Here is a 25,289-nt window from a genome sequence, read left to right as displayed (position 1 = left end):
TAATTACTTTGTTGACACTGTAGTTTTTTTGGCAGTGTGTAGCTGTCTTAGGGTCGTATGTCCGAATTAGGTGACCTCAAAATACACTGGTGTCCAAAATTAAGGTGACAAAGGGAAAAAGTGTTAAAAGTCGCAAATACGTGCATGAAAATGGACAACACTTTCAGGAAATATGCAACACGTCGCAACACTTCTATCGAAACACTCAAGGGAAGGATAGTGCGTGACGTCATTGCACAATTGTGGAAAGGGAACAGCTGCGCCGCAGGTGAGAAATTTGCAGACGGCAGAAACCTCGTCAGTAGACAGCTGTAGGTGGGCGAACGAGCATGATGGCTCATCACCAACGTCTGGACGATGCAATGCGATGGCGAGCAATCGGTCGAATGGAAGCAGGCCAGTCACAGGCCGAATTGGCAGGGTGGTTGAATGTGTCACGCCAAGTGGTCTCCAGAATGTGGAACCAGTTCCAGAGGACATGAACCATAACAAGACGACCAGGGCAAGGGAGGCCACGACGGACAACACCACCCGATGACCGTTATATGCCAATTACAGCCCGTCGCTATAGAAACAGGACTGCAACTCAGCTCTACCAGGACCTGTATGCTGCAACTGGAGCCTCAATGTCGCGTCAAACTGTGTACAAACGACTCAATGCGGCAGGACTCTTTGCAAGACGACCAGTGGTGTGCATCCCCCTCACCCCCTATCACCGATGCGAGCGATACATGTGGTGTCGCGAACACGGACAATGGACCCAAGAACAGTGGTCATCTGTGCTCTTCACAGATGAATCGCGCTTCAGTCTCCACAGTGACTCGCGGCGAATGTGTGTATGGCGAGATCCTGGGACGCGTTTTCATCGATCTCGCATCCACGAGGTTGACCAATACCGCGGTGGTGGCATCATGGTCTGGGGAGGGATAATGAGTGCTGAACGTACGCCCCTGTATGTGCTAAACCCCGGCACACTCACTGCCCAGAGGTACAGGGATGACATTCTGGAACCAATAGTGCGACTTTTCCGAGGGGCTGTTGGCCCAGAATTCTTGTTCATGGACGATAATGCCCGTCCACATCGTGCTCAACTTGTGGATGAGTTCCTGGAAGGTGAGGATATTCGACGAATTCCATGGCCCTCACGTTCACCCGACCTAAATCCGATCGAACATGTGTGGGATGCATTGGGGAGGCGGCTTGCAGCACGTCCTATCCCTCCACAAACCCTAGACGAGCTTCGATGTGGTCTCTTGGAAGAATGGGATGCCTTGTCCCAGGAACATATTGACACCCTCATGAACAGCATGGGAAACCGTTGTGCGGCATGTATTGCTGTTCGTGGTGACCATATTCCTTATTAAGGGGCAGTGCCTGGTCACCAGAATGCTCAGGATGGAATTAAATCGTTGTATTCCTTTGTATGAGTTTTGTACCCAATCCAGTAATACAGGTTTCTTCCTTAAATGCTCTTTCTTTTCTGTTCATTTGGTGCATCCTCTCTCTTCTTTATTGTTTTCTGTCTCCTCTATCACGCACAACCCCGTTCAATACATCATTTTGTTGTTCTCTTGCATTTTTCATTTGTCACCTTAATTTTGGACACGAGTGTATACGAAGAGTGAACGATTAATGGAAATGGGGATCCACATTTCTATTACTTTAGCAAGCATTCAGTCGTAAATCCTATGGACACAGTGTGATTTTCGTGCAAGGAAGGGTTTTTCGAAGCGTGGCCAATATTTAAGAGCTTATTGTGTTCGTTCATTTTTTCTGGTCACTCCAACATTCGTCCTTATCGTTGAAAGTAAACAAGAGGGATATAATATGGTCGTAAAAATAGCAAAGGTACCACATATGCCTGTCACGTGCCGAAAGAAACGACCTTATTTGCTCGTTTTCTTTTTATATTTGTTTTAGAGCTAATGACAAAAGAGAGAAAAGAAACGAAAAAAATGAACGACCTATTTTCATTCATGAAGGAAATAAATCGCCAGCTCAGAACCTGATTTCTTGAAAGGTCAAAATGGACAACGAATATTTCTTCCGAGGCCGAATGACCACAGAAAGAAACGCTGTGCTAATTCCTTCATGACTCATGGTTAACATTGCTCTTCTGTGTGGTGTTCACGACTGACAACTGTGCAGCTCTTCCTTATTTTGCATAGAGTTTCGGCATTGACGCTGGAGTGTTTCCAATTCAATATCGGTTTTTGTTTGTTGCTTCCTATCTCACTGAGAGGAGGGAAACCTTTTTTTTAAAGTTCGCCAGTGTACAACGCGCAAAGTGTCGACTAAGCAGCTTAGATGAAGTGTGGGGTGTCAGGGGTGTGGAGGTGTCAGGGGTGTGGAGGAGGCAAGGGGAGGCTCCGACCTTGACTGGTCTGTTTTCATGGAGAGAGCAATAGTTATGAGCTGCATTTCGTCTTCTGATGTCAAGTTAAATGCTTCCGTTGTGTATTTATGGTAAGATATTGAAAACTAACAAGCCTAACTTAACCGCGAAAGCATTCCGCGCTTGTGCCAGAAGATAAAATACGGTGCTTGACCGAGAAGGTGTTTGACTTACGCGATTAGCCAAAGATGGCACACAAGCCACTTATAATAGGAAAAATATAATTTTTATGGAAGGGTATACATGTGTGCCGTAAAGCATATCGTGCGGATAGAGCAGTTCGTAGCCCAACGTAAAATGTTTACGAAGAACTACAAAATTAAACCTACTACACGAACGGCTTGCCCTCCTGCGATCTTAAAGTATGGCCAGTGAGATGTAGACTAAATGAAAGAGATAAGAGTATATACAAGGCTAATCGTGAGACATATAACCAGGAACAAATGTGGTATTTTAGCATTTCAAATTTTACAGCTCACCCACCACACTTTCAGATTAAAAGCACGTCTTTCATTCATATTTTTTTTATTAGTGTTAGTGAAACAGGCCTTGCATTCTCGAGGTCACGGGGTCCAATCGCGTGCTGATTATCTTTCCCGAATTTTTTGTTGATCCAAAATGGTCGCTAGACGTTCTGAGACACGATACTTCGATAAAACAAAACTCAGGTTATCTCTTGTTTTATTTTCTGAATGTCAGTCCTTGATGCTTTGTTGATTGTTTTACTCGAGTCTACGTTTTTTTTTTCTCTTCAGAATATCTTCTTTGTGATATTAGCTTGTTTAGCAAATATAAATAGTTTAGAAATTTAGATTGTCGCTTACATGCATTTCTTCTGGATTAGGGCAATTTCTCGAAGTATAACGCCCGCAACGCCAACTGGTTCATGAATACAGTATTCTTTTTCCATTTTTGATTGACATAGTACAAACAACAAACACTTGAGATTCATAAAAAATATAACTTTAAACTTTAAGCTGGTGTACACGGCGTTGCACAGTATACAACAGCCAAGTCAGACATAGCTATATATATATATATATATATATATATATATATATATATATATATATATACATACAGACTGAACATTAGAGAAATACAATATAATGAAGAATGCAATAGAAGAAACAGACCTTTCGGATAATTTACTGTACCATTTCACACAATCTAGCACAAAAGACATTTGCTTTCTAATTATTGTCTTGCTGGGCGTTATTTTCCGTCCATTGTCTCTGCTAACAGTGATTAGGAAAATATTTCTAGGTCAGGCACACCGTTGACAAATACTTCATTAAAATATTTTAATTTGACGGCATTTTCCAAGATGGCGGATTTTTCCAAAATATTTGGATTGCCGTTCTTTAATATATTATTCCCTATACCATTCTGTACAGTTATAAAAAAATAAAACATTTGTGTTGCAATTATTTCCATGTGAAATCGTTTATTTCCTCTACTAGTTGGAAACAACCTGCAATTCGAAAAATACATATATAGCCCAGAAACCGTGTAAAATTATAGGAAGAGTTCGAATGCCTAATCAAGGCTGGCATAGCCGAGTAGGTAACCGCATTGATGTAGGTTTTCCAATCCCACGATTATGGAATGCAATACATTGGATAGAACATTCCCGCTATTCGGGACTAGATACTCTTAATTCAGTGATCGGGATTCCGATCTTTGATGCTGACAAATCATTTGTTCCTTCCTCTCTCTGCCTTTCCATTCGATCATTCCACGCGGCGGCTAAATAGAGATGATATTTGCCGAAAGCGACAATGTATACGGATGTATACGCGGTCATGAAACGTAAGTTGGGATGAAGGAAAATCAAGTTCTACAGATGTTTGATAGTCTTCACACTTGCAGTATTATTCTTATTCAAAATAGCACCGCTGTGCCTTCTCTTTCCTTAATTTGAATAGATTTACAATTACATTTTTTGTAAATCTTCAACGAGCAGCGAACAAAACCAACTAATGCTCGGAAAGCACAGGCCAAACTCTCCTCACATTGGCTGTTGCATCTAGCAGAGAAGCCAGTTGCAATTAGAACACGGTCTAGTCGCCTAAACGAGCCTGGCAGCCATCATTTCCAACCAGGTAGCGAGTCCAGCGCCAACTAGGGCATTCCTACTGGAAATTCAGTTCAGTGTGATTTGGCCTTAGGGTAAAAACACAGTGCGGCACAAGGACCCTTGCTAATCGAACGGAGCCCGGTCAAGCCATAAAAATGTCAGGATATAATGAATGAACCAGATGTCGGACAGGCACCTCGAAAACGATTGCACAAGCCTTTCCCACTCAAACTGGTCTCCATTCTTTCCGTTGAGCGGAACTCTGTCAAAAGAAACTGGGAAAATGAGGAGGGTGTCTTCCACGAAGGTGTGAAGTGACCTTGAGTGGACCAATCACAGAACCTTCTACTTGAAACAAGAGACCCAAGATCAAACCGTGTTTGATCCTGGGAACATCTTGCGATGAGCGGGGCTCCACTATGTTTTTCCCCATTTGACTCCGTGGTTTTGAATTGCCGAAAAATTTTCCATGCAAGTTTCTGGCAATTAGCGATGAGAGATGTGCTTCACTGTGTTTTTACCCTTAAGGGCACGAGGAACACTTTCCATGTCCAGCCAGACGCGAGGACCCGCAACTGCTCCTCCCCCTCCGAATTTTCCCCGCGTTGAACAGCGGAAAGAGAGATCTGTGCGCTGAACGGTCGCAGGAGGAGGAGAAAACTTAGCATGACGCTTATGGGAGTATTATTTTAATTGTTCTCTTGGGAATATCAAATTTGGGATGGTTCAGAAAACACATGAACGGAAAGAGGGCAGGTTAAAGATTTGATTGGCGGGCGGAAAAGCCTGAACCTCCTTTGATTAGCCGTAACTTGGAAGTTTTTGCGTTTTTCCCCATAAGGAATACATGGGATTCTGAAAATTCTTATCATATTTTTCAAACATCGTATCTAGCTTAATAATCAACTTAGAAAACTCTTACACTTGCAACATGGAGAAAAATTCATACTCTCTTGTTCACCGGGGGGCTGGGGTTAGTAGCAGTGTTCATTCGGACGATATTGAAATAGATGCACACTGAGGTCGCCCCAAGTTTGAAAGTTGCTATTTTAGTGCAAAGAAAGCAAGAGGGGGGACTTTGAGGAAGGGAGGAAAAATTACATTGCTGATAGGTATATGGACTCCGTTCCTGCCCCCCGTTACCATGACGACCCTTAGTCTAGAGACCGATCGCGTGACTCCGCTCGCACCTGTCTACCCTCAAGTGGAGCCGCTTTGGCTGCCACATCGTCGAGCTAACTGCAGGAAGGGGCGGGGACAGTCTGCGGAGGCATTGATCCACGGCCCCACGACACTCGCAAGAGTCCGCACCGAAAACATTTTGCGCTTTCTCGTAAAGCACCCGAAGTTTCCCTCGACCCCTCCGGAGAACTTCCTCCTCCCTCCCCGTGGCGTTTCGTGCTAATGAAAGTTGCCGGGAAGGAAGATTAGCGCATGTAAACACGTCTCGGGGCGAACGCATCTTCTGTTGAGGTGGAGTGGCACTTGCTCGTCCCGTGGGCGAGATGCATTTGGGTCAACTCTTCTGGAACTTGAACGTAGTGCAAGGCTTGCAGAAAATGCAGCCCAACTGCAGTTGGATGCAAGCAGTGGCGAGCCCAAGGGTGGTGGGGGCAGGTTGGTGATGGTCGTAACCAGGGTTAGAGAAATACAGAACGCTCAGCCGCATACCGTATGAACATTTTTAAAACAAATATACGAGGAGGTATCAAAAGGTAATGCCTGTCCTCTACTCAGAGTTACCCTTCCACACAGTTGCCATCACGTTCGATGCATTTGTGCCAGCGTTTTATCCAGCCCTCAAAACCAATTTGGAGAAATTCCACAGAACCCTCCCTGCCCCACCTTTCAGAGCTGTTTTAACCTCCTGTAGGTCATGGAACCTCATGCCACGAAGCACAGATTTAGCTCAGACTTTAAGGGTATTCCAAACTCTCAATCATTGCATGTGCTGACCCATAGGACATGTGCACTGCATCAAAAATTTCTTGGATGGTGATGCGTCTATCCTCTCGAATGAGCTCATCATTCCCTGTGGCGGTTGTCGTTGGTCAACGACGTTGATGGCCTGCCACTCTGTCATGTCCACACTTTCGGTTTCTCCCACTTTGAACTTCAATACTTATTTCTGAGCTAAGTCTGTGCTTCGAGATTCGATGACCTACAGGAGGTTAAAACTGCTCGGAACAGTGGGGCAGGGAGTGTTCTGTGGAATTTTTGGTTTTGAGGGCTGGTTAAAACGCTGGCTCAATGCATCAAACGTGATGGCAACTGTGTGGAAGGGTAACTCTGAGTAGAGGACACTACAGTCAAACTATATGTATATTCATTGTTTCAATCTTTCCATTATTAAACAAATTATACCTCAACAGGCATTACTTTTTGATACCCCCTCGTATTTTTAAAAATAAATTTTAATTCGCTTATGGAAAATTGCATTACCTATTTTTTTTTTAAATAATAACGATTACAGTATGTGTTCTTAAATTTTTGTGTTTTCTGCATCACGTGTACCATTAAATGAAAGTAATAAACATGTCATTATAAATTTATTTTTTTAAATAATAACGATTACAGTATGTGTTCTTAAATTTTTGTGTTTTCTGCATCACGTGTACCATTAAATGAAAGTAATAAACATGTCATTATAAATTTCTCCACTGTTTTTTTTACTTTGTTCCTAGCCGAATCTTAAAAATCTGCAGCGATATGATAGTGTGCTTTTATCTGGGTAGAATGTATTTCATATTTATTCATTCTGTTGCTGGTAGAGTCTTCTGTAGGGAGGCCAATCCGGTGCGAGAATTAATTACTCTTATTCCAGTGTTATACTAATTAATAAATGTTTTAAGATCATATTTCAAAATGTGTAGCTTCATCTTACTTGAATTCATGCCTTTCTTATACCGCATCCCCTCCCCCAAAAAAGGAAAAGATTAGTGGGCTTAACAAATCGGTGCGCACTGCTGAAAACGGCTGGTAGCTGCAGCCGCGTTTCTCCTTCCATGCGATCGCTTCCCCTCTCACACATTAATTGGTCTAGCTCTCGAGAGTCACCACTTTCGCAGAAAACTTGTTTCCCAACACTTGTTGCCCTACACACTCCTGGAACACTGGCGTCAATTATACCAGGCCGCGAGATGATGTCCAGAAGTTTGCGACTTGCAGCCCGAGCTGGCAAGCGCTTGGAAAGATGACCTTTCGTTCGGGTTTCCACTGCGATATCATAAAATGCTTTCGTGACAGTGGCGGTGAGAAATCAAACTAACTAACCGGGAGTCGCGTTGCTTCCCGCCTCCAAATGTGGAGATTGAGGAACGAGCACCAGGGCCAATTTAGTTTGCGCAGCAATTTTCATTTACAAATATATTGAAGTGGAAATATTCTGATTGATTGGAAGTTTCGGTGCAAGAAATGGAACATGCCAATGAAAATCTGCACTTACCATATTAATTTAATGATATTGAGAAGATGAAACTAAAAGATTCCATTGTTTTCACAGGGTGGCTACTCACCGGGAATTCCTTGCATTCCGGGAATTCCTTGAATTCCGGGAATTATACGTGAATTATTGGCTCGGCTCAGGGAATTGTGCGTGAATTGTTCTCCGTTGAAGTGAAAAATTGCAACTTTTATTAATCCAAATGCAATTCAATTTATGTACATTTATAAATGCCCCGAGGCAAGTTTTTCACAGTTCAGCTTTTATTTTTATTGAGGAAGGAAAAGAAAGCTGCGTAGAAAATGAAACTTAGTTCTCTCAATCCGTTTACTTTGTTAGTCCTTTGCAGGCAGTCTGACAGGCAAGATATGTTGAAATGTACTAGTTAAATATGTGTTTGAATTTTTTGCAGAATTAACAACTTTTAGTAGATTATTATATCCTGTAACATTTGTGACTTGTGTTTGTAGATGTATTTCGAGCCTGAGTATATGAAATGGCAAATGTAAACTCCACACCTTAAGTATTTGATTTATATACCGCTTAATTGAATTGAATTAGAATTTTCGGATCTTTTGGAATCACACAGACCCTTTATATTGATAATATATTTGTGTGGGTGGTGAGAGGCGATAATACGTAAGGCTGAAATAGAGAAAACATCTGCTAGTAGCCGTGAATTTTTGGAAAGTTTGCCTTGAGAACCGAGAATTATACTTGAATTTTATCATGGCCCCTAGAGTGGCCACCCTTATCCAGTCTTTGTCAACAAATTTAAACCAAATCTTATATTTGTCAACAAGCCTTGATATAATCGAACTAATACTCTTTATGATTGCACCATAATTTATTTATTATTATTAAATGTCAAGGGTACATATTCATTAATATATAAAGTTTTTAAAAATAGCTATTTACGAGTAAAATTGTTGGATCGGCTCATCGACTTTTAAAATACAAGTTTGGCGGGAAAGTTGAGAACCAGGAGTATAGGGAAGCGTGGGGTAGAACGGGGTACTTAATGTTTAACCACCAAGAATGACTACAAAATATAAACAAACACCTGTATTTTCATTACAAACCCTTCTTTACATGTAAAAATAATTGAAACTAAGAAACATGTAGGAACAAATGGTTTACTCCATAAGCGAGCCAGGACGGAGTATGTTGTTTCTTCCCACTAAAAACTTAAATGTAGGATAGGTATGAAATGTTTAGTGCTAGTTAAGACACCCGTAAATCTTCCATGTGTATTTATTTCTCACATAAAACGCAGATATGAATAACGTATTCACCCGTAGTGTCTATAACTGCGCAAGGGTTACGTGCCATCGTGCACAAGCGGAGCAATGAATACAAACAAGATTACAAAATATTGTTGTATCCTACCACAACATAACGATCCTTGTATACTGTTGAAAGTTACCGTAAAATTTACAATATTTTACAATTAACATTTAACAGTCTGCTTGTTAATTTGCAAAAACGGGACGAAAACTTTTATTTCAATTTGAATATTCTATCATGCATAAAGAAATATGATTATTAAGCACCATTATTATATACAGTGGACTGACCCTCTTTAATTCGAACTTGGATAATTACTGGGTAATTCGAACAGAAGTTTATTCCTTTTGAAACCATCTTTAATGACATGTTGTTTATTCGAATTTTGGATAATTCGAACTTTTTTCGTGCCCTCTTGGAGTTCGAATTAAAAAAGAGTCCACTGTATATTTAAAAACCGAATAATGAAAATTGATTAAATTAGTGTAACTGTGCAATGACCGGCAACACTTTAAAATCGGTCATCTTATTTTGTTTATGGTACGTTGGCTGGTTGCGGAAATTGACAGTCTTGGACTTTTTGCAGTATACATGCAGTATATGATACAGTGGACCTTTTAATTCTAACTCCAAAAGGACACGAAGAAAGTATGAATTATCTCAAATTCGAAATAACAAAACCATCACGCCATTAAAGATTGTTTCATGGGGAATAAACTTCTGTTCGAATTATCCAAATTCGAATTAAAGAGAGTCCAACTGTTTTACGTTAAATATTAAACTCAATGGCAGAACCAAGGTAGTGTATTGTGTAAAGGCAATGCCTTGTAAAATAAGGTAGTACCCCGTTTGCCTCGGAAGTAATATTTTTTGGTTTTGTCATAATAATGTAAAACGTTGGCATTCACAATAGAAACATCCGAACATGTGTTCTCAGGTATCAGCGAGGTTAATTTGATGTCTGCGTCCAACGTTTCGAGCGCACAAATTGTTCTCGAAACATGCCATTCCCTGATGATGTATCCGCTCGAAAAGTTGAACCCTGACATCAAATAAACCTGGCTGATAAACCCGAGAGTACTTGTTCGAATCACGTCGCCAGGAAAGCTACAATTCCTAATATAGACATCCTACTGTTTTGGGAACCCATGAAACCATGCTTCAAGAGCCCCAACTAATATTCAGGTTTTTATTTGAAAGAGCAAATATGAAGTAGCGATATAGAAAAAACAGTGGAACTGGACGCGACTCGCAGAACTGACGAATCGACGCCTCGGAATGAAGTCCTCAGCTGTCGAATCAACGGCTAGCGTCTAGTGATAACGTTAATATAAGAACGCCTCTTGAAAAACAGTACTTATAAAGAGTACTACGGTGGCAAAAGTGTTAGTTTTAGAACATCTACTTCCTTCCATGTGGTTTTTAGTTTCAATCGCAAAAGGAGACGAAATGAGCGATTTTCATTTAATTCGTCTCAATCGTTTTCCTCTGATGCAAAGTTATAGAGATGTAATGCCTTTGCAGCCTCTCAATGGAGAAATTTGATTGCGGACTTGAATCTTTCTATCTGCTGGAGAATATATAACGTCATGATTTTACAGTCTCTTGAATTGCACTTTGATCGGAATAAGTATTTCAATGCCGAGGATTGTGATAAAACGTTTCGAACTTCAAATTGAATGTAAGGTTTTATTTCGAAAGTTGCAGGAATAAAATTGGTATCCTAAACCATATTATACTTTATTTGGACAATTAACCTTGGGGCTAGACTCGTTTTACAGCATCCCACTAAAGCATGTTTAAATGGTAAGTTTGAAAATTTGCTTACCTCAGTTAATAAGTTAAGAAGGAAAAATAAATTATTACGTGCTCTGAAACAAGAACCATGTGAAATTAAACGATATCGAGATGTAGACCTCAAATATATGTACTTTCAATCTTCCCAACTGTTTATCATCCATGCTATAGCTCTCGCCACGAAAACAGTCCAGTCAAGGTCGAAGCTTCCCCTTGCCTCCTCGGCACCCCTGGCCTTCCAGGGTTGCCACACTTCTTCTAAGCTGCTCGTTCGACACTTCGCGCGTTGTATGCTGTTGAATTCGTCGGTTGAAATTGTTGCTTATTGGCAACACTGTAGGTAGGTGGCGTGACCTTCACTGGACTGCTTTCGTGGCGAGAGCTTCTAGGATGTGATGACAGTTCTTCAACATATGTTTTTAGCATTTTTGAGAAGAGTATGCCTCTTACTACACTTTGAGGGGTACAGAATGTGCCAACGCACCCAAAAATGTAATTCATTCATTCACTTGCAACATGCCATGAAGGGATATGGGCCCCCACACATTTACCGTGTCGACCGTGGAGACGATATGATCAGCACCGCGCTCCGATCGACCATATTGACCCCTACCCTTTCCCAGGCACCCACATGTTAGAGGCTGGGAGAACCCCAGAGCCACTTCATGCAGTGATATTACTGGAACAATTCCATCTAATCCATGAAATCACCCGCCTCGGGCATTGAATCTAGATCTCCCTCGTGGCAGTCAGAGCCACTGGTCCAGCTCTGGTATAAAGAAATGGGGGGGGTATATGAGAGCCTATTGTTAATTATACTATTTATTATTATTCTATTTTTGGTAGTAATAAATCTAAACTTTGAACTTTACAAATATTGGTTAGAAATATTTATAATTCAGTGATATACTCTAAGCAATGAGCAGCGGCATGGCTCATTTGCAATCAGATTGGTTCCTGGCTTTATGGTCATCCTGTATGATATTTTAAAATTCTAAATGTATTTTAAATAACATTAGTGCAATAGTGTCATAAAATAACATTCTGTATTCTGTGGGTCAGCTCTAAAATTCATGTTTCATCATTTCTTGTCACGTGACTCGGTATCTATAATAGAATCACTCTTGATTGAGCAACTTCCTTTCTTACGAAATCTGAATTGGACGAATGGTTAGGCAAAAGTTCCATTAGTAGAAAGCATTGATATTTTTCGCTTGAAATCCGTTCGAAACCTAGGTGGTTACCAGGTTCAGTGTGTGTTGAGAATTTTTCTTACGACGGATTTTTGTACGAGTTCTATGATTACCATCCTTTCTTTAACCTTAAGTTATTAAACACCTTATGTTGTGATTGTTAACGAAGTAAAAATATGGATCAGAGGTATCATGAAGGACAGTAGGTTAACTGGTCTCTGTGGTGATATCTGTGCATTGTGAAAAAGTACAAAAAGACATAGAACTGTTCATCAACACAGTGATAGATGTATTTGGAAAGGAAGAAAAGCGAATCCAGTTTCTATCTAAATAGTAGACCCTAGTCTGAACTGGTATACAACGCCCAACAATTTTCAATTCAATTTGAAGTTTATAATTTGTAATAATACAGATCATTCCCTGACATTCGCTACGAGACTCGGCGGCAATCGTCCCGGCGAACGGGGTCCGCGACAATCGCACGCTGCAGTCTGTTTTTTTCGCTCTCCCTGCCTTCGCTCTCTTTCGCTTTCTGTTGACGTTGCAGACTGACGCCAGTATAACCTTACCTCGGACGTTGTGTTGTGTCGTGTCCGTGTGTTGAAGATTGTGGTTTAATATGGCACCACAAAAGTTTACATTACAACAAAGGATTTATCTTGTCGAGTGTTACTTCGGAAAGAGGAATTGTGGAGAAGTGCAACGACGTTTTGCAACGAAATTTCCTGGTCCACTTAGGACCACTATATTAAGCCTCGTAAAATCTAAAAAATAAAGTATACAAACACAATCCGCACACCATTGTATTGTACGAGAAATCGGGAGAATTACAGTAGACGAACTTGCACGTGTAAATGCCAATTTCCTTCGGAGATGCCAGGAATGTGTTGCAGCAGAGGGAGATCATTTTCAACACCTTCTGTAGTCAAGGTTAGTACCCAATATGAAAACTGTAATTTTAATAGCCGACTCTAGCGACTGTCGCGGACCTCGTTCACCGAAAAAGACAAGCGCTGATGCCGGGCAGCTTGCCGCCGAGTCTCGTAGCGAATGTCAGGGAATGCTCTGTATTATACCAGATAGAATATTCTATTAATCATTATCAACGTGCCTGCCTATTTTAAAAGTTTTTAGTGTCTATAAAATTGTACCCTAATTAACACATTCTGATTCGATCCAAGTCTTTCTTGAACTGACCGATGGAAGCCCGTTACACTATGAACGCGAGGACAAAGCTGAAAAATTCCGACCTTAGATCGCCCACCCCTGAAATCAAACCCGGGTTTCCTGCGTGGCAGTCAGACGCAGTAACTCCTTTTTTCCTTTTTAATAAAGTAATACCCCCTAAGCGGTAGTATCCCTCGTTTGTTCACTTTTTCCTCAATTTTCACATATCAGTTTTATCTAATTCTCTCGATTCTCATTGGGACAAACACAACCATCCCCGCCCGCACCGGAATTCGAACCCGGGACCCCTGGCATTGTATGGCGTTGTGCTAACCACTCCATGGGGGTTGGCACCGATTAGACCACTGCAGCCGCTTAATAGTAATAATATTAAAAACAATAACAATAATAAAATGACTACTAAAGGCAAAATATGAAATCTTACTCCCCCTCCCTGTGGTCGCCCTTGGTCAGATAGAACATCCGAGGCTTGGCGTTCGCAATTGCTACACTTCTGAACCGATTCCGCAACATGAAGGAATCGGTAATGGCCTGTGGTGGAGCCTCGCACACCTGGCGCCTTTAAGGATCGAACGCCGTGGCGACACATGTACAGGAGCCATTAGTCACCGGTGCTCGTGTTGCTCGAACGGGTCGGCGGAGCGGCGCCGTGGCTGGAGAAACGCCTCCCGCTCTGCTCTTCGGAAAACACCCACACAGTCAGCCAGTCTGGCCTGTGCTAACGCCGCTACCTAGCTTTTTCGGAACGAGTGTGCGAGTAAAAATAGTTCCAGTGCTTTTCCATGGTAACCGATAAGCATCATGGGGATTCTTAGTGCTGAAATCGAGCTAGGTACGTAAATGTATATTTTATTAAAAGTGTATTGAAAGTAGTGTAATATAATGCTAATAAACCCAAACTTTTTTTTACGGGACCGCGCATTACCTTATATATTGGGATCATACAGAGAGTTGTTTTGTTTACCGTCATTTTCATTCAATATTTGTTATTATTAATTAACATGGGTTAACGTAAATTGCTGGCTCGATGCTCGTTAAGTTAATCTCGCCACCAATGTTTTCGCGTTCGAGTCCCGATGGAGCGTCAGTTCATTAGTTGTATTTAATTATCACTCATCGTTTCGATTAGCCAAATGTAGAAAAGCGACGTAAAATAGCAACAATATAAACTAAGGGTTGCATTTGATTGGCTTGAATTCAATTGACGTGTCGCTTGTCACAACGGCATATCTCCTTTGCATTACATTGGTTATAAAAATCCATTCTTTTGGTAGGCCATATATTGTTCAAGTGGTTCAGGTAATTTAAAAACAGTTCAGTTTTCAAAGTTTCGAGTTGGTATTGAATTTCAATGCATAGTGTGAAAAGAATTTAGTAATTTACTTGTGGAATAAAAATGCAAGTGTAAAGCAGTTTTCAGTTAAACTCTTATAATGATCGTCTGTCACTGTGTTCGTGCCTTGAATCTCAAGAACTTGGCGAAATTAGAAACTACTTTTGGACTCAGATAGGCTAATCGGGACCGGACCTAATTTACAGTGCTGTCAGAACCATCTTAATTGAGAATCTCAAAAAGTGTTCGTCCCTGCATGGTTCTTTATCTTCTAATCCCCTTTGTAAGTGGACTTCTACATCACTTATTGGCCTCCCCGATGGCGAAGTGGTAACGTCGTCGTCTTGTAATCAAGGGGTCCCGGGTTCGATACCCGGTGGAGGCACATAGTGGTTCGGATCCCACTTTAAACTGTAGGTCCAGTCCTGATTAGCCTTACTGTGCATAAAGTGGTTAAAACACCAAATCAATCAATCAATCAAACATCACTTATTGATGAAGTTGTGTTATGCACGTAATATCTGATGATGATTCAGGTATTTATGAGTCTGTTTATCTGAAATATAGAATATCCCCCTATGCAAGTTACGTTATTGCCAGTTATAAGTTTTTTTCCAATTCTAATCTGTTGTAAACACCAACTGCAGTCAATATCAGTGAAATATTTTCCTCGTGTAAGGAAGTCCTTGAGAATGACATAATAACTGCTACCAAGGCCATCCCAGAGGATCTTGAGGAATTTAATATCCAGATACGAGTACTGAGACTCGAGAGGAATTAAGTGAAATGCTTCGCTTTTGTTTCGACTTAATAGTAGTGTGCCCGAGGAGACAAAGATTAATTAACATTCCATTCTGGCTGATGAACATTGGGTTTGATTCACGCATGATCTCAGTTAAGGAACAATGTCAAACATCATACTAACCAACAAAACTGAGCAGATGTTAAAAATATGTGCCATTTTACAGCGAATAACGATTGAAAATTCTTATACTTTAATTTCTTACATATTCTCGTACAAGGCTTAGTCCAGGGGTTGCCAAACTTTTTTATTTCACGGCGCCCTTAGTGTTTCCAGATTTTTCCACGGCGCCCTACGCTCAGTTTGTGTTGTTAGGTTGCTTGCCTTTAGTTACAAAATAAACACATTTCAAATTCAGAAACATTTTATCTGTAAAAAGTACTAAATAAACACATATTTAGAACAATCATCATATGATTGACCAACAGAAAGTGTCCTTTCAGTGAAAATATTGGGGCGCCGGCTCACACTTTGGGAACCACTGCCTTAGCCTATAGCAGCACAGCGACACATAAGACACGTGGAAGTTCATAATCCATTATAGGCAGATACTGTGCATTATTCTGACATAAATATATTATCTATGTAATTGAATAAAATGGCTAAATGTAATAATAGATCGTAATCTAAAATGATTATGTCAGAAATAGTAACACGGAAATATTGAAATGTATAGTTTCGAATTAATAGAAAAACTGCGTATTTATTTTTTTTCTCTTGACGTAACTTTTGTATTCAGGCTTTACAATCTATGGAAACATCCAAATCTCATGATAGCGTATGCTAGAATTTGAACACTGTAGATGGATTTATTTAGTATATTTTTCCAAGTCCAATATATCCAAAACATTTTAATATATAGCAATTGAATTATGAATGATATGTGCCTGATAAATATCCTCTTGTCGCCTTCAACTTAATTTAGAGTTACATACTGTTAGGCATGTTCCGAATTTTATTTGATGGTTGAGATTTACACATTGATAACATTTGAGTCCTTGAGGAATATTGTAGCCCAAACCTTGGAGTTGATGGAGGGGACATGAAACATACCAATATCGCTTCGAGTTATATTGAGAGAGAGATGAGGGCGAATTCTCGCAGTTGCTTGATTTACAATATAATCAATTAAAGATTTGAACGTACTCTCTGAATATCTGCAACAAAGAATTAATTAATTAAAAGAAATAAAGTTCTTTAAAATGCGAACGAGGACTGTAGCCTGTTTATTTTAGACTAAGAGAATTGTGTTTTGCTGTGAACCATTTCAATAAGGTGGCCGCGGTGGCTCAGTCGGTAACGCGTCTGACTACCATGCTCAAGGTCCCGGGTTCGATCCCCGGCCGGTTCAAATCCGGGAACTTTTCTAACGGTGAAAGCGGCCCCGGCGCCCACCCAGCGTCGAATAACATGGGTACCTGGGGGAAACCCTGGGGGGTAAAGGCGGTCAGGGGCGTGATGCTGATCACATCACCCCCACTCACGACCGGATCAAGAAAGTGTGGGGCGTTACCCCCACACCCCCTATACGCCTTCATGGCGTGGTGCTATGCACAGGGGAACACTTTACTTTTTACTTTACTTTTACCATTTCAATAAGAGTAAAATTGTGCAGACACCTGATCGTCGTTCACTGTTTTTGCAGTGAAGTTAATATTTGCAATAGGTATACATTAGAGCTTTTCGGATGGCGTATTTGTAATTTTGTCGCCTTGTAATCAAGGAGTTCTTGGTTGGATACCCAGTGGTGGCACATAGTGGTTCGGATTTCACTGCCTAGCTGTGCATGAAGTGGACTTAAAGTAAACTCATTCTAGGATATGACGAAAGGACTATTACAATAAATATTGATATTAGGAGTTTATATCATGTGTTTCTCCTGCTTCTGATTAGGATTTTTAATAAAATGAAACTTAATTAAATTATTTCCTTGAATTATTTTGATTGAGTTTACGTAAGGAATGAGTTCCGTAATTTTTCCATCAAAGATATACACGTCGCATGGTGTTAAACGGTGCTTAATCTGAAATTTTAGTTATCCTTGAATATGTCTTATCAAACACTGTTTGTAATCCTAACAAATAGCCTATGAACATCGTATTGTTTTATCTCTTCATTCATTTTCCCTATTTGTATTAATACGAGAATTTCTGTAGTGGGTGTAGATGTCGCACAACTCCTCGCACACTGTCAGTGACTTGAGTTTGAATTAATGTAAAATGAAGCAACTTATGAAAGGTGATTCATTCATTTCGTAACTTGAACCTCCTCAAATATAAAATGAAACTAAGCATCTATTAGTGATCATCCGCAGTGATTGTAGTCTACACACGCACAGCAGAAAAGAGCGACCGAGTTTTAAGAGGGAACCGCAACATGGCAACAGTGATGGCATGTTTAACATTATTTTTTAAACTATAGGAGTTACACTTGTGTAATAATAGCTTTACCATAAAATTTTATGTGAAATATGCAGGTTGTCCAAAACCGTATACATAGGTCTCACGTTTATTAACGTCGGCCATAGTTTCATATCAGAGGTAAAAATGATGTTGAAAACAATAGCTGTCTCCAAAAAGTCACATAGAGGATGCGAAGGCAAGGAGGCAAGGCTTCACACGTTCTTAATCGAGGCACAAAGGTCAAATTACAGCCACTTTCAGTCCCGAGTCTTAGGCATATACTTGGCTGCAAGGAAGATGCTCGCCTTCCATTCTCGATTAACCCATTATGTACCAGCGTCCTATAAATAGGACAGTTGATTTCTTAATTTTTATTAGATGTAAAACTAAGTTTATGAACAAGCAATTGTTTTATTATTCAATAGAGCATATTAATAACTATGTTCATAAATAAAGATAACAATTTGGGTTGAGAACAGCATAAGTAAAAGTACAGTTAATTAAAGCAATATTTAGTACTATGTCATGCTATCAGTTTCATTCATCTAGTTTGCAAACAATATGCAGTGGGAATGTAAAATTGCTATATATAACTTTGAAAGGGTCTCCATACGATTTATATGAAGAATTTCTCAAACCCACAAGGTTTTTGTCTTTGTGGAATGGTAATGAAGTTTGCTGTCCTATTTAAAGGACGCTGGAACTTAAAGGTATCAACGTTGCAACAGAAGACAAACGAGTAGCTGCGTATGCAAAGCCATTGTGATTTTTGCGTGTCAGGAGGTAACAGCTTGCTTGTTGCAGTGTCCGTTATCCATCATCTTACATTTGTCGACATGTTTAGGAAGGGGCTTATAGCAAGTGAAATAAAGGATATTCTCCTAGATCCAGCCGTAGCTGACAACTCTGCAGAACTGAGCGTGGTGATTCTGCCTCCCGATAATGACAACATTAGCGATGAAGATATTTTTGAAGATGATCAAATAAATGATGTGGAGGTTGCAGATGTTCCTGGTGAGTTACTTTTGCAAATTGTACCACATGAAGAAAACACAGAGTCTTCATCTTTGAATGTGGAAGAACCTGAAGGAATCCATCCCTACACCTGGTTGCAGCAAAAGTAGAAAGTTACAAGGGGGAGTGAAGAAGAAGCAGCTATCAACATGTGCTGTAAATTGGAGTAAATGTGACCCAGTGTACACCAACACGTATACAAACAAGACTAATTATTCAAATACCAACAATTCTAATACCAAATCAAAAATATTATATTTAATGGTTGAAGGTCTTTGTGCAGAATCACAGGCAGCCGATATGGTAACTACATCGGCAGGCAAATCTCCGCTTCAAGTTTGTGAAATGTTTTTCGATTGCGATGTTTTGAATTTGATTACTACACAGTCTGTGAAGTATGCAACAAAAATTAAAAAAAGAATTGAAGTTTTCTCTATCAGTTGATGAGTTAAAGCGATTCTTAGGGATTCCTTTACTATCAGGCTATCACAAGGTGCCCAGTAAGAAGCACTTTTGGAGTGAAGATGATGATTTATGTGTATATATTGTGAGAAAGGCCATGCCAAGATATAAATATCTCAAAATTAGGAGTTTGAGACAGAATCCTTGAAGGATTCAAAAGAATTGAGTAAAGATGCAAGGGGAACATTTGACTACTATTTTGATGTGGAAGGAGAGATACTATTTGTCAAGTGGAACGATAATAAATGTGTTGCTATCGGTACCAACTTTGATACTATTGAGCCATTGTGTCAAACATCACGATGGAGCAGAAGAGCTAGAGCGAAAATTTTCATCCTTCAGCCACATATTGTAAACACATATAATAAATACATGGGTGGCGTTGACCACCACGACTGACTCGTAAGCAAATACAATGCTTCTGTTCGAGGTAAAAAATGGTATTGGTGTCTGTTTACAAGAATGCTTGACATGGCAGTTGTAAATCCGTGGATTGTGTACAGAAAGGTATCACAATCAGGAATGGACTTGCTGGAATACAGAAGATCAATTGCAGTGTCATATTTGAAGGCATATTTGGAAAACCCACCAAAACATCATCGCAATTCACATTTCAAGATGTGAGGTTTGATGGCATTGGACATTATGTTGTGCGAAGAGATAAACAAAGAAGGTGGCAAGGACTGAACTGCAAATCTAAACCCTTAACATTTTGTGAGAAATGTCAGGGGTAACATTGTGCAAAGATTGTTTCACACTTTACCACACACAATAAGCAACCAGAGCTCCATATATGTATTGTTTCCTTTTCTTATTATTTGAAAATGTATGTGTTTCGTGTGTATCAAATGTAAAAATCAATAAACAGAGAAGTAGTAATACAACTTTTAACCAAGCTATGAAACTTCTTATATCATCTTAGGTTCTGTCAGAAAGATGCATATGTTGAGTATGATACCCTTTTGTACCAGCGTCCTACTTTTAGGACAGTTATTTATATGAAACTGGTAACAGGTAAAATTTTTATTTCTGCGTGGATCACTTTAAAACAACCCCCTTATCATATCCAATCATAATTTCAGTCAATAAAATCAAAAGAAAAAGTGTGGTACTTAAAGGGTTAACACAACAAAAGTAAATAACTATGAACATGTAATGGAGGTTACCTGTTCGTCTGTCTGAAGTTTGTAGGTAATTCTTGCTAAATGTATTGTGTTTTAGAAAGTGTACACATAATTTATTTACAAAGGCGTAATGTAGACTGTGTCCTTTTTCTTTGCAATACATGAGCAATGTAGTTATTAGCTGTCTAGTAATTTTGGTCCCTGTGTTATGAACTTAACGGAACCTTCACATCACGCAAGACCACTGTAGACATTTTGAAAACCAGTCAGATGTTGAGGATTCTGTGTTGCTTATATTGTGTAATCTTTTGTAATTTTTTTTAGAAGAAAGATGAGCATTTCCTGAAATAAGAATCACGTGGAAAGTTGTGACAGTTTTTCACTGTAGACTCTAACTCGTTTGCGTGTATGTAACAACAGTCTCCAAGACTAAGATAATAATATTTTTTCTGAAAATCATCTCTTTGTAACTACCGTAATCAGATGTATTGCCCACGTAAAAACAAGCATTATTACCTTCCTCCAAAAATGTTAATTTTAAGTTTCATTATGTTAACAAATATGTGATCTTTGCTACGATTTCTGGAGTTTCCGAGCAAAGAATGTGGTCGGTTTATGGTTTGGGCGGACCACCACTGATGTAAAAAAAAAAAAAAAAAAAAAAAAAACATCATTACTACTACTACTACTAATAGAATTGTAACCGTTAAAATTACGGTTTGAAATTATCATTCTATCTTTATTTTTCATACTAATCAATCGGAACATTAAATTGCATAGGAAATGGTTATAAATATTATTAATACAGTGATATGCTATAAGCAATGAGTTTGTAACAGTGTGTTAGCAAACTTATTTTTTGGTGGAAATTAGAGATTTGAATTTTATTTTGCAAAATGTTTATTGCAATTCATCGCTTTGTTTTTTCCTGCTTGATAATACATTTAGTTGCTTTTATATAGAATATAATGGCTGACAACTTTTTCCTACCCATTTTTTTTGTAGGTAAGAACTAACTCCGTTTTCTCCACTCCTGTGATGTTGTGTGGAGAAATCCTTAGATCGCCCCTGAGTCATCACTTGTGTGTGTCCGAAACCCGAAGTCCTTACATTACTTTGCTATCTATCTGTCAGGGGATGGCCGCCCTATCGGCTGTAGATGATGATGTCTTCTTAGGTAAGCTTTACCATGTGTGTTAGTGTGTGTTTGGTTTCCGTATGTCCCTGTAAGATGCTACTTTTATTTTGTTTCTTTCATTGCATGTTGAGTGCGTGTACCTGGATACCTCGTATTTCCTAAGCATGGATCCTTGTGTTGTTAGTTTTTCTTAAAGGGCTCTCAAATTGGAAATGCAAGGTTGGGCAGAAACAACTCACGGTTTTCGAAACTAAATCGAAACGAAACGAAACTCTTGCTGCTATTGTTAATGTAATTTTAATGCTGTAAACATTTTCCAGAAGCAAATAATATGTAGCCTGAATAGAGTTATAACTAATGTTTTAGCTTTAATTAAACAGAATGTCTTTCAAATGGTATCCATTTCACTGCACTGATCGACTGAAGTGATTTCAAAGAATCACTATTCCTAGCTGTATCATATCCTCAACTAAATTAATAAAGACAATACGTAAACAGATATCAGGCTTCCAACTGACCTTGAAACCCTTGAAAAATCAGGGAAATAAGCTTTGGAGTGAAAAGTTTATGATGAAAAAAAAAACGAGAAACAAGAACACACAAGTTGGAAGTCAGAGAAATTGAATGGTTTTTGTTCTAACGAAGGTCAGAGACTTAAAAAATGTATTTCACACTTTTTTCCAAGTATCTTGATAGGATACATTTTGGGTAAAAATATTTCGTTTTTGTTTTCAACTAAGTTGTATAAACATCATTCATTTGTTCAGCGGACAAAGTTGGTTTATTATATATTTTACTATGTTGAAGATTTTTTTGTTGAAAATATATGGAAAAGTCGTGGAATTTGCTTTTGGGGAAATCAGTGAGAACTGAGTTATCATTGGTTGAGATCAGGTTGAGAAATCTTCAGTTTTTTTTCTGCTCACACTTGTATTCCTGTGTGGAAAGTTTTCGCTGGGTGGAAAACTTAATGTGTGTGCAAATGTTGCATAGCCATCTACCTTCCAGGGAGAATTATGTCTGCCACAGTACCATTGAAATCTTTTATGTGGTTCTAGAAAAGAAGGCAGGTGATACAGTGATGCACAATGAAAGGGAATGCCACGTAGCACTCTGTTGTGAGTGCAATGCACGATTTCGTACATTGTTAATGCGTTCTTGAGAGTTTTTAAATATGATTTTAGTAACTGGTGTGGCGAAATATTTAGATGTGTATTTGTATTTTAGCGTTGCTCATGAAATATTGGTAAGTGTTATGTAAACATGAGAACAAGGTCGCATATCGCGATGTATAGTGCATATTGTAGATCTGCATTTTATCGGCTCAGTGGCCAAATGTGTTAAGTGGTTGACTTTCGATCTCGCCACCGAAGTTACCATGTTCAAATCACGACGAGGGAATCGAGTGTCCTGTCATAAGTTTCATCATAACCTCATCGTCGCGATTAACCAGAAGTGACAGGAAAGCGATGTTAAATAACTAAAATACAAATACAAAATTTTGGAAGAAAATCTTATCGTAGCTTTCAAATTAGTGGGTAAGTTATAAGCGTTAGAAGTGTTGCTTGGAATGTCGCCAATAGAGGTTAGAGACTCAACCCAGTCGTCGAAAAATTTATATTTACTGACCAGAACAAACTCGAATAGATAAATATTAAGTGCGAGGCAATTTTTTTGGTCACACACTACCTAGGTATATATTTTTAACTTGCACGCAAGCAAAGAAGATAATGTTGTTTCGAGGACAGAAAATCATTAGGATACCTTTGAGGGGAAATAAGTCATGATTCTATGAAAGCATGTTTGGGCTACAGTCCATATCTCTCAACTGATAAAACCGAACGAGAAAGTGCGAAACGTTGATAAACATATAGCGACCGATTTCCGTTTCCACATACGAGGAGCTCGGATGATGGAATCAATTGCAGTAAGTTTACCGGCAGCCATTTGCTCTGAATTACGATAGCGTCCAGAACTCGGCCAGTCACGATTTTACTAAACATCATGCGTTTATGGTCCACTCGGGAACGAACGACATGTGTGCGCGCGTGTGTGAGTACATGCATGCATGTTTATCAGCGCTCGTATATTATCCGGCTAACCGATAGAAACTGTTAAAGACCATTTTATTAGTCCATTAATTGAAGTGTGTGCAATAGGTGCAAAGAAAGAATGAAAATTTCCTCGTGATAATTACGAATCATATTATAGTCATAATTTTAAGCCACGGCATAAGACTGAATAAAATATTATACCTGTTGATATTCTATGTATCCAATTCTTTCAAATCTCGTTATGAATTTGATAATGACTCTTATCAGTCTTAGTATCTCGACATATAGAAGTAAATTATGCAGCAACCCTAGGAAACACATAGGACCTCTATCTAATGATATAACACAGACACAAACATTCGACAGTTTGTATCAAAGTTTGACGTTAAAATTTTGAAATTTGCGTGAACCATTCCAAAAGTGTTAATTAACATTAACTAAAATGCTGTTTTTTGCTATTTTATTGGCATATAAATAACATAGGTATTTATATGCATTAGTTATAAACGTAGTTAAAATAATACAATATAATATTGTGAGTTTTAATAACCTTGCACTTTTGTGGGTCTCACTTCTTGTTGGACACCCTGGTACTCAGTCAACCCACAACGCAGTATTGCTTGGCTGGAAATCTACCAACTAGGATAAATCATACAATTTCGACTCTCGACATGTTTATTCCACTGAACCAACCGTAAGGTGAAAAGCAAGTAGCGGTTTGAGTTTTTCAACTGCTTTAACAAAGTAAATAAATGTGGCATGTAGCATGATCATTTGTATTGCCCGTAATGTGTAGCATTCGTTATGCAATGTCAGATGGGTTGAGAAAACCTAAAATGGTTATGTTACTAAACTTGCAAATTAAGCTCTCTTTGTCTGGAAACATGTATTCAACACGTTATTCAATGCAGTAATGGGGAAGAGTGTGCGGAGTGGCAACACATGTAACAAATGTCATACTTCAGAAGTACCGGGTCGGCCATAAGTCAGTTGTCACTAGCAATCGTTAGACTTTATTTTGCATAGCGTAGTGGAAGTCAGTTGTGTACTTGACTAGTGCGTATTACCCAATATTAGAATGCTGGGTAATACGCACTAGTCAAGTTCACAACTGACTTCCACTACGCTAGGCAAAATAAAGTCTAACGATTGCTAGTGACAACTGACTTATGGCCCACCCTGTATTAACAAGAACAAAGTAAGACCCTGGCTTAAGTGGTCGACTTTCGATCTCACCACCGTAGCTCGCTGGTTCGAGTCCCGACTCGGACATGGGTTTTATTTGTGAGTGTTCTTTCATGAATTTCATCTACTGATCACCCATCCTAATGGTCGCGGTTAGCCAAAAATTTGACAGAAATGCGAAGGAAAATAACAAAATACACACGATCTCCCATCCGAAGCTTCTGGGGTTGAGTCATGGTCTAGGCATGGATGGATGGATGCTCCTTGTAAACTCTCTTTCATTAGTTTAATGTACTCAACATTCGTCCTCATAGAATTATCGTGATTTGTATAAAGGCAGAGGAGCAACGTAAAATAAGAACACAAGAACAAAATATATGAAAGAGATTGAAT

General features: G+C 39.3%; 1 protein-coding gene across 4 annotated transcripts in view; it reads left to right on the top strand.

The window, feature by feature from the left end:
* Nucleotides 1-25,289, top strand: part of LOC145988613 (protein Fe65 homolog) — a 486,515-nt gene that overhangs the window by 241,979 nt on the left and 219,247 nt on the right. Inside the window, exon 5 of one of the 4 annotated variants that reach the window (XM_083123617.1) lies at nucleotides 21,525-21,696. The exons of 2 other annotated variants lie outside the window; for them this stretch is intronic. In XM_083123617.1, the coding sequence (XP_082979743.1) occupies nucleotides 21,558-21,696 (139 nt within the window). In that variant the 5' untranslated portion in view covers nucleotides 21,525-21,557. Of the gene's footprint in view, nucleotides 1-14,057; nucleotides 14,215-21,524; nucleotides 21,697-25,289 lie in introns of those variants that run through there. One more of the 4 variants, XM_083123620.1, reaches the window with a different exon arrangement.

This window comes from Lepisma saccharinum, chromosome 6 (assembly GCF_977018435.1).
Source record: "Lepisma saccharinum chromosome 6, izLepSacc3.1, whole genome shotgun sequence".
Classification (NCBI taxonomy): Eukaryota; Metazoa; Arthropoda; class Insecta; order Zygentoma; family Lepismatidae; genus Lepisma; species Lepisma saccharinum.
Note: the sequence above shows the minus strand (reverse complement) of the source record. Positions and strands in the feature narration are given on the sequence as shown.